Genomic DNA, 16,355 nt, shown 5'->3' on the forward strand with positions numbered 1-16,355 from the left:
CGTTTGTTTACCAACGCTTACGCACGACGGTAGAGCTGTTTAATTGAGATTACGCAGTACCTTCTTGACCACAAACAAGACAATAATAGGAGACAGACCTTGCCACATTCTGTTAAACGCTCAAGTAGAATCGTGTTTCGCCTTGATGCTGTTACGGGGGCTCGCGTGGAAGCAAGAATGAGCGATAAGGGAGGGTGGGCGAGGGTGGGGTGAGAGGGTGAGTCGAACGAAGAGAGATAGTGAGAGAGAGAGAGAGAGAGAGAGAGGCAGAGGGAGAGCAATGCCACTTCTTAAGCCTCCGCCGCGCACAGTAGTTAGACAGAAAGCAGCCACGGGCAGCGCTGGTGCCACATAGGCCAACGTTTAACCCTCCATAAACCATTTGTGACCCTGACTTCTGCTCTTTCTGTCCACAGATTGGGGGTTTACCCTCCTTCTCCTTCTCTGGCGGACTACATTTAAAAAAAAGGATCTAAAAAGGACTAACAAGGACCCGAGCTTCTATCTTTTTGGAGGGGTTTTTCTTTGCGGAGGATATGGCACGGTGCGCACTGGAGCCAGGAACAACAGCCCAGGCGCGTCACGACGCACGGGAGTGAACCCGGACAGGATGCCGACTCGCTTTGCGCACAATCACTAAAAACAACAACAACAATAAACACACAAGGAGATACCTGTGGAGTTTGTAACTTTTTTTTCTTCCCCGTCTTAAAACCACTTTATTTTGGGGGGATAACGATTCAAGGATGCATTGTGGATTAGTTTTGTTCCTGTTCATGGGAGTACTGTTGGCAGTCAAGGCTTCTAAGAACGGTAAGTGATGACAAGAGATGGATTTAAACAAATAGAATTACGCTTTCATGACAGGCTTCGCGAGTCCGTTTAATCCCCGTATTTTCCTAAAAGATTAGCTAGTTCCGTGTTGTGCGTCTTAGAAGATGGCACAGAAGCAAACGCTCACCTGCCCTTTGTGTTCCGAGATAGCATGTTATTTCAACCGAGCGTTTTTACGACATCGTGGCACAGAGTTTTGACATATTTTATGAAGTACGTTCGCGCCCCCTTTATGCAGTACAACTATCTAGATCCATTCTTAATCAGTTTCTTCGGTTGTCGATAACAAGTCACTTTTACGCATCGCTATTTCGCTGCTTTCTCATGCGTTTCCAAAGTTAGGACTAAACAATCACCGACCTCCTTTCCCTGATGTATCTATAGACCTTGTTAATTTATTTGATATTACAACTACAGGTTTATACTTTAGTTCGGGAAACTTTTACGCACAGATACTTCGCGATTTCCCCACCTATTTTCGAAGTAAAAATAAACAAAACTTTTTTTATTCCTGATGTATGGCCCCCTTGTGTCACTTTCGAACGTAGAGCTGTCCACATTCATAGATTCAACACGTGTTTTTGCCTTTATATGCCTGTAGAAACATTTACGCACAGCTACTGTGCTGTTTCCCCATGCGTCCCCAAAGTTATGAAAAAAGTGATCAACTTCCTTATCCCCGATGAATACTTGTGAACACTCTTTCAACATGCAAATATATAAATGCATACTTTCAATGCGTGTTATGGCCAGTACACGCAGATTAACTTTTTACGCATCGCTATTTCACCGTTTCCCCTGCGTTTCCAAAGACTAAAAAGTCACCAATTCACTATTTGTAGGCCTACCAGTTTTCCTTTTTGAACATAAGTTTTTGAAAGCCCTTATAAAAAACACTCGAGAAACTTCACGCGTTGGGCTGTTTCGCTTCCCCTGCGCGTCTTCCGAAAGTTGGTTCAAAAAGTCACCATCTTCCGTGTCCGCAAATAGGCGATACTTTCGTTTCCCTATGCGCGCACACAAAGCCAAGCCCGACTGTTGCGCCTTAATGGATTTTAACGAGAGGTGTCAGTAGGTGAGCGCGGCAGATGGCGGGGACCGGGGGTAAAGTAGATGCGTAAATGAAGATAAACGCGAGAGAGAGTGAGGCGACGGAGCAAATCGAGGCACATGTGTTTAAAAAAGAAAACAAGCGAACTTTGGGCAAGACAACTTTTACATATAGTGCGTAAAAAAAATGTGAATCGTGATTTAACAACTCGAACAAAACTCACCTGGACTGCATGAATTGGACATCGGGGGTACTTCAAAGGAGGTCTATTTAAGGTTTTCGAGTTGAAATATAATGTGAAACTGACTAGTGGAGTAGTATTTTCATAGGAAAGCAACTCGGTGATAAGTAAAGAGAGTATCTTTGATGTCATTTTGAACACAGCACAGTCATTTCATCACTTAATTGGGCTTTTAGTGTAAGATTTTCCAAAGATAAGAGGGACTCATGGGGTGTGCGGGACAAAAAGAGGTTGGGAATCTCCTGGTTAATGTTTCTCGAACAGTGGTAAAAGTCTTCATGAATTTGTTTAGTCTAGTTTGGGGATTGTTCTCATTCTCGGACGCTTTTCGGACGTGAAAAGTGTAAAACAAGCCAGAAAATGAGCAACATGTGGTATTCTCAAACTTCAAATTATGCATAAAAAGGTTATTTACATGAATATGCTCAGTGTGACTACGTTTTGGCAAATCATTACTAGACAAACCATACTTTTAAACCACTTAAACCGATATTTCTACACTTATATGTTTCTACTCAGCTAATAAATGTGGGCTTTGTCAGTTCTCAGTGATTCATTCTCCGTCTCTGCATCTCTCCTGTAGACAAATGTGGAGGCAACATCCGCATCTCCAGCGCCAGCTACCTCACCTCCCCGGACTACCCGCGCTCCTACCCCTCCTCGCAGAAATGCAACTGGGTCATCACCGCCCCGGGCCCCCACCAGCGCATCCTCATCAACTTCAACCCGCACTTCGACCTGGAGGACAGGGAGTGCAAGTAAGTCTGACGGTTCTTAAATGGAGCGACTGTTGAATGTCGGGCTTTTTTCGGCTGGAAAGGACGCACGTTGACTATAGCTTTTGTGGAACTGTTGTAAAGCCAGGACTAAAAGAGCATGTAGTCATATCTTAATGAGGATTAGGCTAAGCGTAAACGAGGAATGATCCAGGACGGAGATGGGCAATATGTCATCGACCAGAGAATATTGAAATTGCTGTGTGAAAGTTGTGCACATTTTCGATATCGAGTGTAATCTTCAATGTCGAATCAAGCTGCGAGCGCTGCTGCTAAGAAATAAAAATGAAATATTCTCGATGCGTAATCTCTCAAAACATGTTTTGTTCTGTTTTTGTGTCCGCACTTCTGATGCTTTTTCAAGTCAGCTCTCTTTTTGTGGGACACCGCTATGTGAAATTAAGATGTTTGCCAGCATAGTTTTGCATATTTCTGATGGTTTGTTTGCAATAAAATTGCTTAAATCATCATTATCAAGACTTCTATGTAACGCTAGCAGAGATGCTAAACTAGGACAAGACCGAGAATAAACCAGGACTAAAACTGGACTCAAGAACTCATACTATTCAGACTCTCAACTAGCCAAAGAACTTCTGATGGGACACAAGACATACTCAGGTCTAAATGAGGACCATACAAGCTGTAAAAGCCGGGACTAAGCGACCCCAAAGTCCTCCTAAAACCCACTGCTTTAGTCTATGCTGTGAATGCGGACCAGATGTTTCTCTCTGTCTTTTTTTAAAAATTCATTGATGCGTCAAGTCCCTTTTTTTTTTTTTTGCCACTATCTGATCTAGCGTCTGCAATTACAACATGGAAATCCCTGGAAAAGCCATGCCTAATGCTGCCTATGCGCATGTGTCCTTATCTGTACGTGCTCTTTTTGACTATAGCAATAACGGCCATCAGGGTCAAAGCTTTGAGTCTGGCAGACAGCAATAAAGCAAGGCAATATAATGTAGCAATCTGAGTTGGAAGCGAAAATGCTATTCATAGTGATGTTATTGAGAAAATGTGAAACATGGCTTTGAAACATGACTTTGAGTTTTCATGGCTGATGCAAAGTGTTGTTTAGACCTAAGTAGCACGGTGTTTTTTGACTGTGTGCATTGACCTCCTATGTGGAGAGAGCTTCATCATGAGATTTCCAATGTATGTGCCAGGCTCATAGCACATGAAGCTGCGCCATCTAGTGGTGAAGGTCCCCGCTGGTTAAGGCAGCAGGCATATCTGAGTGCAGCTTGAGATTGTGGGGGTTTCCTCACTTTAGGAGAGTGAAACCAGTGGGATAAAAGCCTGATAATCTCATTTATTAGGAACAAATATTTGGATATGCAACATATAGCCTAGCTTTCAAGTTATTATAATACCAAAGCACTCTGTACTATATTTTTTTTATATATCTTTGATGCCGATAGAGGAATAACATTGTCAAATTTGTGTGGACTGTTAACTCAACATCAAAGTATGTACAAAACAAACTGTTACCATAACTTTATTTTAACACATTTTTCACAGCAGAGCATTACTCCTGTCTGCTTTTCCAAACTTTTCCTGACATCTCGGATACCCGCACCATCAGTACAAGCTAACTTTACAGTAAATTTCCCCAAAGTGACAGTTAGAAGCCTTTCTGACTTGAAACAATCCCCCCCAAACAAAGGGGCTACAAACGGCTCTCCCAGATCGTCTTAAGCCCCACGAAAGCGGAGACAGGCTGTAATGTGATGAGGCTGCCCCCAGGTGAGGTAAAACTGTGCCTGGGCACACCGCCTGGCTCGCCCTCCCTCCCTCCCAGCTCCCTTCTACCCATCCGCCGGTTCGCAAATGCACGGGAGTCGGGGCTGTGGTGTACGTGTGCCGAGCTCTCTGGATCAGCTGTTTGTTGACGCTCCAGGGGGAAAGAGAGAGACACGGAGATTTGTAAGATCTTATTACTGCATTGGATGTATAGGGAGGGTCCACCCAAAACATGGCGTCCAGAGTCCTATTGTTAAATGACAGCTGATATACAATGCAGGCTTTGGGTTTTGACGGATGCGGCACACACCTCTTGATTCATACTCTGAAAAAAAAGTCTGTGCGCCACATTTTGAAAACTCCAAAAGACTTTCTAGGCAAGTCCCCAATCGCTTTTAACCCCTTCTTTCGCAATAGCCGTCACTGTCCCTCAGGTTTTTTGCAATCCCGAATTTTGTTGACATTTTGAACCTTCCTTTTTACGGCCGTCGCTGATTTATGGCAGTCTTTCAAAGCCTGGATGCTCCTTGACACTAAGTCGGGATCTGGTTTCTTCACCGCTGGGACTATTAAACTGTCCGAGGTCCAATGTGTGTTTGCGAGAGAGAGAGAGAGAGAATCAGAGAGAAGGGGACAGAAGGAGGAGGGCGGCCCCAACAATGGCCCTGCGTTAATCAAATTAGCCAAGAATGAATTTCCTGTCCCCGAAAACACGCGCCGTAAAAGGAATACTGGGAGGCTTTTTGAACCGGGGGTTGGGCCGCGTGAACCGCTAGAGTATCATTTACAAATTAGCTGCACGGCCATTCTTTTTATTTCGCTTTTATGGTGGCCGCGTTTGGAGACTGCACTTTGCCGGTTAATTGGCAGTCCGTGAATGCACTTAGAATATAGAGTGAAGAGCTTTAAAGATAAGGTTTTGTTACGTTTTTATTGACAGCTGTTACACTGAACAGTCAGAAGTGGAAGAAGTGCTGCATCTGTTTTAAAAAGAAAATACTATGGTGATGTTACTACTATTACTACTGTTCCTGCAGCTACTTACCTACTCAACTGTATTTTTAATGGCATTAGCACAACAATAGTCACACTGTCACTGTATTGCACCTAATTACTTCTACTACTAGTACTATAAGTTACTACCACATGCCTTGATATGTCAAGACAAGTCAAATGTATTTAAAAAGCCCAGTACAACAAACATTGTCCTGAGAGAAGATTAAAAACTACTACTTCTGCTGCTGTGCTGCTGTACTTCAGCTGTAGTGTAGGCCTATTTCTACTAAAAAAGAATATTTAAATAATTTATTCTCACCAAAGTAAAGTAAAAGGCAGTGGTAAAGACAGCATTCCCTCTGTCTTTACCACAGTCCAACATAGAGCCGTCCATCATGCCCACTGAAGTAAAAGTTTAATATGACAACTGTTGCCGTTAGCTGCTTTAGTTAAATAGCCTAATGCTAATCGTTTGTGGGTAGACACAACATCGCTCGAATAGAAGTACTGTGGTTTCTATTTTTCTATATCTATACACAGCTAGTGCTAACACTGTGGTCAATAGGTGTTTGCATATTAACACCTCTGGCTAATATGCTAACACCACATTAGCTTGAAAATATTTGCAGGCCAGATTGATGCGCTGTAGTTTCTAGCAGTAGTAGTATCAGTATCATCATGTACACGGCTTACGCTATTGACGTGGTCAGGAAGTTAGCAGACATAAAACTAGCTTCAATGCAGGCCATATTGAAGCTCTGCTGTTTCTACACTACAAAAAGTAAATATCAATCATTTGCTTAAATGACTTGAATTTACGAAATGTTTCTTGTTTTGAGTGGTTTTCACTCATTTAGACACTTTTGCTGATTGGACCAAGTTTACTTTGCTTGTTTGAGGACATTTCAGACCAGTTCTAGGGTAAAACTAGCTTGAAATATGAGTAGTAAAATAAGTAAAATTGCCAATGAGATAAGACCAATTTTCTTACCTGAAAATTACCTGAAATAAGGACGAAATATATCAAAACGAGTCAGAAACATCTCAGAACAAGTGAAATAATCTAGGACAAATGCCCAAGAACTTCTTAACTAGTCAAAACAACTAAAATTTGAATTATTATGCTCAAATTGAGGTGTTTATACTGATCTAGTTAAATACTTTTTGCAGTGCATTAGCTTGATTATTAGCTTACTGTAGCATAGTCCAGGGCTTTTCTGCTAACGGCGTGGTCAGGAGGTTAGCAGACACAACATTAGCTTGAATACAGGCCAGACTGACTGGCTCGGAAGTGTAAGTAAGTATGTTTCTGGTTCATGTTGGCCACAGAGGAAACAGGGGCGCCCTGACCTACAGCAACGGGCTATTTTTAAACTGGCAGCCCCCGTACATTTTTAATGCTTTTAATGGAGGGCTTTTCATGGGGCTTTGGTTTTCCTTTAGGATAGGCTCGCAGCGGGTCTGGGCCGAGATGATATGTAGTTAATGAAAACAAACAGAAGCAGATTTTTTTTTCTATTGCTCCTTCATAACGGGGTTTCTGTGGGGCATTAGAAAATGTTAATAGTCATCACATGAATTTTGTAACCCATAGGTACAAGTTATTACACATTGTTACAGCAATACATTGTACAGTTACAGTCACAGACTTCGTTAATGTGTGAAAACCCTAGACCGTTGACCATTACTTATAGATTGCAACACCAACATTATTCAAATTAATTCAATTTTTTTTCTTAACTGCATCGCCAAAACAAGTGACAAGTAGTCAATTTGCCTGTGAATTATAGCAAAAGCGATCTATAATGACTATTAATTGTAAAATCAGTTAACGTAGCATCCTTACACTCATGCAGTAATCCCTATCTAAAACGTAGAGACAGACACACATGTTATACATTATCATTTTCCCATGAAGCTTATCTGCCCCACTTACGCACCATGTCTGACCTCCTTGATGCCTCGATTACTTCCTCCACCGACTGAAGGGTCCCAGGCTTTCCTCCAGTGTTTTACCATTTTATATTTCAGTCCTCCATCTCCCTCTCACCCATACATACATCAATCAATACTGTATTCCTCAAACTCACCCACGCCATGTGGTTAAGTGGAACTGTGCCACTATCATCTGTTGTGACTCCTACGATACAACTGCAGTGACTAGCTAACGCTTGACGTCATCTGCGCTAAATAATACATGAATGTGGCTTGACGTGAATGGAAAATAACACAATTAGCTTTTTTTGGGGGGGTTCATAAATGTACCAATGGACAGCTGTTGTGTCATCTGCGTAGGCTTTGTGACAGGAGCGCATCCACTCACCAATCCTGCCCCGGCAGCATAATGGAAACTGATGAGAGCGAGTCAGAATGGCCTCCTTATCTGATGGACTGGCAAAGGGAAGGGTGGGAGGGAGGGTGGGGGTAACAGCGAGGGTGGTGGGGCCTACAATGCATGCTTCAGTGCACTGCCTTGCAATCTAATTAGCGGGCAAATGGAACACACATGCCCCACATGCTCCCCCTACATGGGTCTTATCGGCAAACCAAACAAGAAGCACTCAAAACATCAGAAGGGAGCGGCGTCTGGCAGCGCTGGAGCGTTGTCGGGATCGTGGGGTTGTTTGCTGTAGACAGGTATGCAGAGGTCGTGTGGTTTAGCCATGTGACCTTTGGACATAAGTTTTAAGTGGGGTTGGAAGATTATGGCAAAACATCTACATGAGTTTTCTGATTAGTGTCGAGATTGCGTTTTGTTGAGAGTGGCTTCTGTTCTGATCTGGGGTTGCTGCATTTGGTCAGGTCAGGGTTCAGCAACACTATGTGCCCAATGAATAAGACCTGAACATCCTGAGAGACCAGGTTATTCCATCAATGAATTTCTTCTTCCCTGATGGCAGGGGGCGTATTCCAAGATTGCAATGCCAGGATTGGCCAGGCTCACATTGCTCAGGGAGCGTGAGATATCATTTTCACACATGGATAAGCCGCTGAGTCCAGTCCCCATTGAGAATCTTTGGAGAATCTTACTCAGTGGTCACACTCCCATCATCAAAACAAGATCTGTTGAAAGATGAATATGAATGCAACACTGGACCTTCTGACATTGCAGAAGCTTTTTGAAACAATCCCGCGAACGTTGCTGTAATCAAAGCTAAAGGCGCTACAACCAAATATTAGCTTTTTTGTGGAGACTTTGTTTTTGGTCAGGCAGTGTATCAGTTGCCAAAAGTAATACAAGAATCACATGCATTTTAAAACTACAGGGTGAGCTGGTTTTCTACAAAACGGCCTAAGGGGGACAGGAGACTTGTGACCATAAAATTGCTCGTTCTTATGAATGCAATGAATCTTGCCCCCTCAATCAACTCTAATATTTTTAGATACCCATCCCCAAGGGATTTGAAGCAGCCAATGAGCACCCCAGACAGAATTGAAGTCAATTCAAGCGCGTCATAGCCTATGTATCATTGGTCCTGGGTAAGACACTTTCCCACAAATACCCTCTCCACTCAGAACACTGTGGCAGATTGTGAAAGGAAAGGAATTTGGGATACAAGTCATCCAAATAACCATGAGGCAGGTTCATGGTCAGAAGTACTTGGATTACCTTTCACATTGTTCTGGATGGTGCATGTTGTAAGTTAATGGAATAAACTTGGACACAGGGAAATTGAACTGTTGTCAAGTGCTTTTAAACCCTTTCTTCCTTGAAAGACTACCACAGCCCTTCCCACCTCCACAGCTTTGTTTGGGCAAGTGCACCGTGCTGCATGGTGAAAGCGGAGGTAGGGACACACTTCATCGCACTGATAAGAAGACTAAGAGAGGCCTGCCATTCTCAATGCCTGACGTGTTTACCTTTCATGCTCAGCTGTCGACTTTCAGAGTGGACTTTTTCAAGGGGCTAATGAAGTTTTGAAGCCGAGCGCACGGAACCGCATCAGGGCAAATATTTGAAGTCAATTCGTCGGGAGAAACGGCGGAGTGAACGCGAAAAAAGTCGAGTAAACAGATATGCTCTTGCCTTGTGCATCCACTTTGGGCTTTTTTTTGTTTGCAATCTGATAAGGCTTGTCAGGCGCGTCGGGCGAAGGCTGCAGTGCAATCTAAAAGAAAGCTAGGGATTTGAATCTAAACAAGGGGCAGGCCGCTTTGACATTGTCGGACAGAAAGACTGTGTATCTCATTTGCAAAATACGCTTCTTGTTATTCTAGCAAACAAATCAGAGAGGAATGTCTGGACTGCAAAAAGAATACACTACAAAAGTTAAAATTACAGGGGAGATGATTTGTAGCGTACACCTTTGGTTGCTTTACTCAGCAGGTCTAGATCAAAATTGGAATCGTTATTGCAATATTTGTTGACGTAGCATCCATACTTCTAAAATGTATAATATACTGCAAAGTCTCTGAGGTCTGCCATCTAACCGCTAGCTTTTACTGTTGGATTCCCCAGTGTAGTTCCATTATGGTCGTAGTTTAGTTTTAGATGAAGTTTTTGTTTTGACACAATTTTGATGGAAAAAACAAATTGCATTAAAAATGTCTTGAAAAGTGACTAAATCCATGCGTTTGGATCCCAAATCTTACTCCCCGTTTTAAAGTAAACTTCGGCCCAAAAGAATGCTTGACCGCAGGCAATTCTCACCACGCGGCGCTCTCCCGCTGCCTGGAACTTAGTCTCAGATAGATATGGTGCATTCCTGACAACATTATGAATCATTGATGGATGAGGATTTGCTGACCACAGTGAAAAAAACAACTCCTCTCTCTCCACACGGCTCGGTGGAATCGCTCCAAGCCCCAAACCCGTCACTCAAGTCCTCAATGTTGGTTTTGGAAAAGCCTCAGAAAGAAAGTAAGACACGGCTCATCTTTCCTGGGCCTACCTGGTTTCTTTGCTTTTCTATCGTCGTTGGGCCTCACAGTCGGGTCTCGAGTCGGATTGTTTCTGTCAATCTGTGCAATTTGAATTGGGGGGAAAAGAGCTAGAAATTGGGAGTTGAAAATCACACAATTCTTTCGCTGATGTGCTAATTTTATTCATATTCTTGTTTTAACTCTTGTTTCACCATCTTTATAATGAGAAAGTATGTAAGAGGTACTGTTGGCACTTGAATGATTTTGACTGGGACAAGGAGTTGATAATGTGCCACATCCGATATGTGTCAGAAAAACAACTGCAAAACATTTGTAGATTCCTGGACTAAAGTTTTAGTTGGCTCAAACATAAAAAGACAGCAGATTTACTCATAAATACATACGGATTTGTGAGAGTGTTGGATTTGAGCAGGAATAGTAGTATAATTAAGTCAGTAAAAAGACAATTTACAGGTAGTTCAAACCTTCCTGGTTAACCCCTCTCTCAGTTTTCTTTGTTGTTATGAATGTACGTTTGGTAGCTCTTGAATCTAGTGGATGAAGTTTGGGATTCTTGTGGTGGCCCCCTTTGCCTTAAGGCCTGACAGTTCAGGAGTTGTAGTCAATAACTATTTGGGGGGAGTGGAAGTGTCTGACTATGTGTGTGGGGGGGGAACCTAAGCAGGAGATGCATAGTGAGCACAGATATTCCAGGAATGCCTTCTTATGTGCAAAGGGGGAGGTAGACAGCCCAACGCCTGAGTGCGCTTCTTAAACTCAGGAAGAGCCCTCCTGCCTTCACCGGTCTGAAACCCAAGTCTTGGAAAAGCACCTCTTTCCTTTGCTTAATTGTTAGCCGCGCTCCTATCCCGTTCCCGTGTCCCGCTGTGCTGCCTCCCCCCGCGGAGCTGCCCGGCATGCTGGGAAGGGCAAACACTCTCCGCTGGGTCGCCCTTTACAATAGACGTCCTCAGGCCTTCGAGGCATTCCTGACAGGGCCCCAGCAGTCGCACGGCGGAGGTGAACAGATGCCGGGAGAAGGCGGTACACAACCTCGCGCGGCAGCTTTACTTGGCGGCGCGGTCTTTGTTTATGCGGAATGCCAAAGTACGACCAAGTCAAAAGAGCCGCACCACCTGTTCCCAGGAAGTGAGAGTGTCGGACAGAAGGGGCTTAGGGGAGCGCGAGCCCCCCTGGCCACTCTGCCTAATGCCACTTAGGACCAATTTAGCTCATCCTGGACATCCAAACGGACAACTGTCTGCTTTGTACAAAGGGAAATCAATGTCACCTTTGTTAGTCTAGAATCTGTCACTGGTTGACTTTTTGAGCCCTAAAGCAAACAGAGGGCTAATAAGCGAAATGGATACATGTTCCACTACAAAGAAAGAGACAATATTCAGCAGGATGGATTTCAATTTAGTTGACAATGTTATTGGACTCTTTTCAAATACGGTGTAAAGATTGCATAGATTGAAATCTCTGGTGGAGTCCATATTTATTTAAAGGCTTGGTGGGTGGATTGTGTTGCCCAAGGACACAGTGAAACCAAGAACTGGTGGAGCTGGATTTAAACCATCGATCTTTGGGTCCATGGATGAGACATGGGCAGAGTAATACCAAAATATATGTGTATATTTTTAGCTATCTATCATGTTTAAATATCAATATTTCACTTTTCTATCAGAACAATATCGTGCTACTAGCCATATATTACTTGGTATTGGATAAAACTCAAAGACAGAGGCATCGCCTATTCCTACCATGAACGAATCGCTCTAACCACTGAGCCACTGATGCCCTGTCACTATATCTCTGAACCACTTAAGATTGCAAGTCCATTTTTTTCTCTTTGACTTCAACAAGAGAGTTAAACTTGTCACACAATATAAACATCTCAAGTAATTAAGATCTATGAAGTCAATGAAACCAATCCAATTCACTCAGTTACTCACAGAAAGTCATACAAGTCGCACCTTTTTTCCTGTGATGAAACTTGAGATGTTTTATTTATGATCTGGGCTCTGGTCTGGCCTCTTTTTTATTTTATTATTTTTATTTTTTTGCCTTGCTGCTCCTGTTGCTGAGCGAAGTGGAGCGGCCGGCCTCCCGCTGCGAGCTGGAGTGGCCGGCCCTCCCGGTGGTGGTCCAGGTTGAGTATGAATCAAACGCGGTGACAGAGCAGCGGGGAGGGCGGCAGATGCCACGGCCAGAAAGCTTTTCAATCAGGCTGCCCTTCCAAAGCTGGCGGCCAAGGTGAAACTCCTCTCCTTCAGCGCGGGGGGAAAAGAAAAAAAAAAAAATGGAACAGCCACCCCTGCGGTCACATAGCCAACAGTTAGCCGCACATGAGACCTACTTTAAGACGCTTCCTCATTAGCTAGTGGGTCACCTTGCTTTTCACGAAGGGGTCAAGGCGAAGATGGAACGATGTTTATGTCAAAAGATTTTAGTCTGTCTTTGTAGAGATCGGGATCGCTTTAACCAGTGCTACCCTTGGGATGTTGTGTATTGTCTTCGAGTGGCTTACCTTCCTGATTAGCAGAGTTTTTTCCTCCGTTTTTCGAGGCATATGATACAAAGCGAGCTCTGATTGTTGGAGCGCTTGATGCGAAAGTTTTTCTGTGCTGGCAAAATAAGCTACGGTGTAATTATGGTGAAGTGCAAACAAGACATCTTCAAAGTAGATTGCTTTTTTGAGATGCTGCTGTACGTCGTTCCAATGTCATTCCAGGTATAATTTGATTGCTATAGTGCTGAACAGTGGGAGCGCATCGTGAGTGGAAATAGCAGGTGCATAATTTCAGCTACTTTTGTGCCGTGTAATAGCTGCAAGGGTACATACTGTGTGCAAGTTTTGAGCATTTCACCATGTCATAGACTCTGTGCCACAAATGCAACGCTAAGTAATTCTGCGTTTCCTGCATGGCATGTTGAAATAAACCTGGATAAACTACATGAAGCCACTACAAAACATCCTTCTATTGCACGTGTCAAGGTCAAGGGGGCAGCTTGAATTAAAAAAAGGAAAGAATTCCACACGTGTCCAGCAGAGGGCACTGACATAATCAGAGCTCAGGATATAAACAGCACATTATAGCCACGTGGTAAATGGTCAGTCTGCCCCAGGGCGGAGCGGCTACAATAGTAACTTACTGCCATCGAGTGTGGAGTGACTGAATAATGACTATATGTAGCACTTTGAGGAACATGTGACACAGGCTGATGAGATGCAATAAGTGTAAGCGGTTGTTATTTATGAGGCCACAGTCCTTTACAATATATCCGACCTGCCATGGGGGCTGAATTTCGGCCCTCGACCCAAACGGGTTCGACACCCCTGTTCTACTGGCATCATGTTGTCCATAGCCATGCTGCTAATTCCTAATGCTCAAAAGGAACAGGAAAGCTGAAGAATGGATCTCTATATTAAGTGCAAATGTTAGTGCAAATGTTCTCTCGTAGCAGTGGTGTTTAGACCTAGAGCAGATGAATGGATGAAGGTTCTGTTCTAGGGTTGTTCTGCAATAAATCATCCTTGTATCGCTTAAAAGTTCCTTTCAGACTTCACTCAAAGGCCGACTGTATCCAGAATCTTTTCAAACCGAAATCTTGTTTCAACTTTCATTTCTTTTGTTTTGTTTGTGTAACGAGACTCTCTTTTATATTTATCCAAGAGTGTCCAAGCATACTATGAATAAAGTGTCATAAATTGCCTTTTAAAAAAGCAAGATCACTCCAAGCATCCAAGCTCTTTATTTAGTGTGTTCGGTAGCGCCTCTTTGAACTTTCAAAGCTTGCACTTTAAGACGAAAGCAAAAATACACGCCGGCTGACAGGTCGTAAGTATCTCACCCAACAATCCCTGTCACTCCCAGGGTCAGGGCACTTCCCTTCTCTGAGAGCTTCTAATGCCACTCACCCCGTTATATATATATAAAAAAAAGGGGCTGCTGTGGCGTTCCTGTTTTATTTATCCCCCTCCATGACAACGGCTGATAAACGCAGCGCACTTGTCCATATTTGACTTTTGCAGAAGAGCGTGAGAGAAAGCTTCTAAGCCTCTCCAGCTGTGAAAGCTTTATTAGGTTTCACCCTGCGTGCAAGTTAAGTGGGAGGTTGACGGTGGCCTGGTATTAGCTATGTGGTCCAGTTAGCCTGGCATTCCTCAATTTAGATATTCCGCGACAAATTAAGTTTCCTCAACTGATATCATAAGACTGGAATCCGGAGCTTGGACTTCAAATGGAGAGATCAAGAAGTCAAGAGTACCTAGTTGGGAAACAAGTGTGCCTGGAGGAAATGCATCCAAACATGGTGAAAACAAGCAAACTCTCATTTTTGTCTTTTATCATTCAAAAAAAAGAGAGGCTTGTTGAACTAAGTATTTCCAAGTCAACAAATCATACACACCATTTGTTTTTAAATGAAATCTTTTGCCAGGAATAGAGTGTCGATAAGCCGTTTCTGGCGCACAAATGACTTTATTTTGACTCCCGCCTCCAAGCGTCTCTTCCCTATATGGCCGTTTCTCCTTCCCGCGGAATGGATCGCTCGCAGCTTTTTCGAGACGTCAAGTCGGATGCGCTTTTATCCGAAACAGATTGCCAGAACAGAAAGCCGTATGGAAAGGCTCATGATGAGGGGGGACAACATTTGGTAATCTCAGCTCGGCGTATCTGGCCCGACATCTATTGACTGTGAGAACAAGCAGACTCCCCCTTTTCCTTCCAAAGCTAATGAAACCGCTTTAAACAGCAATAATTCAATTACGCAATACACTTTCCAAAGGACAGTTGGCAAGGAAAGCCGTCGCTCTCTCTCCCTCTCCCGTTCTCCGCCTAATAAAATATAATTAGCAACAGGTTTTCATCGCTTGGCGTCCCATTGAACAGTTTACGGTCTCGAACATTTGTGCACTTGACAAGTCCGGATATTAGGTCCATCCATGTTTGCTTCATGTTTTTTTTAAATAAATGTTCAAGTGTTCTTTTATGATTCCATTTATCCTTCCACGAACTTGTCAAAAATTGCACTAGGACTATTGTGCAACTATTGGCCTTAGTGTAGTTTACATGTTAACCATATTGTGAAGAACATAACTGGAGTGGGGTTTCGCTGTTTTTAGTCCGACTCCCTTTGCCGCTTTGAAAACACCAGCCCACATTGTACTTGCAACATGAAGGCTAAGGCGTCTTAAAAGCTTGAGCAAACATTGATATAGGACTTTTGGGCACTTCTTGAAAGAAATGTTTAATCCGGACCAACAACCTTAAACACAATGATGAAAAAAATGACCCCTTTGTAACCCCTCCCTTCACTTGTGTCAACCTTCCTACTTTGCAAAACAAACTTTTCCTCACCTCCAGGGAGTTGCTTGATTGTGTTTGAATGAAGGGGCCCCTATGGTTGGTTGTTGGGAGCCCCTCTTCACCCCCCCCTCCCCCCTTCACCCACCCACCTGCCAACCCTGGAAGGATCAGGAAGCTGCGGGGCGTTAGGGCAACAAACAGAGGCCGGCTAGAGCAGCACCGGACATCCATCAAAATCAGGCGTCCCGTTCGAGGGGAAAGCAACACGTCTGGCAAAGCTGGAGGTGGGAATTTAAGGTGTCTAGAATGTCCCATCAAGTGGCTAGTCTTTATTCTCAATAGGCTAAACCTCTATCAAGGTACTCCTGACCACGAACCAAGTCCTAGCTCCTTCAGAGTTGTTATAACCAAGTTTGTTATGTCACTTGACGTCCAAGTCCGAATACTCACAACATTTGACAAGAAGGTTCTCGACAGGTCTTGTGTTTGTCATTTTGGCCATTGTTGCGCCTTATTTAAGCCTCGTCAACAGTCCAGTCCTG

At 43.5% G+C, this 16,355-nt stretch overlaps 1 protein-coding gene across 2 annotated transcripts in view; it reads left to right on the plus strand.

Annotated features, from left to right (window-relative positions):
* The first annotated feature begins 308 nt into the window (after positions 1 to 308).
* Positions 309 to 16,355, plus strand: part of nrp1a (neuropilin 1a) — a 117,638-nt gene continuing 101,591 nt past the window's right edge. For both annotated transcript variants that reach the window (XM_079575918.1, XM_079575919.1), the window contains exons 1-2: positions 309 to 813; positions 2,710 to 2,884. In XM_079575918.1, coding sequence (XP_079432044.1) covers positions 747 to 813; positions 2,710 to 2,884 — 242 coding nt within the window. In that variant the 5' untranslated portion in view covers positions 309 to 746. The remainder of the gene's footprint in view (positions 814 to 2,709; positions 2,885 to 16,355) is intronic.

This window comes from Gobius niger, assembly GCF_951799975.1.
Source record: "Gobius niger genome assembly, chromosome: 18".
NCBI lineage: Eukaryota > Metazoa > Chordata > Actinopteri > Gobiiformes > Gobiidae > Gobius > Gobius niger.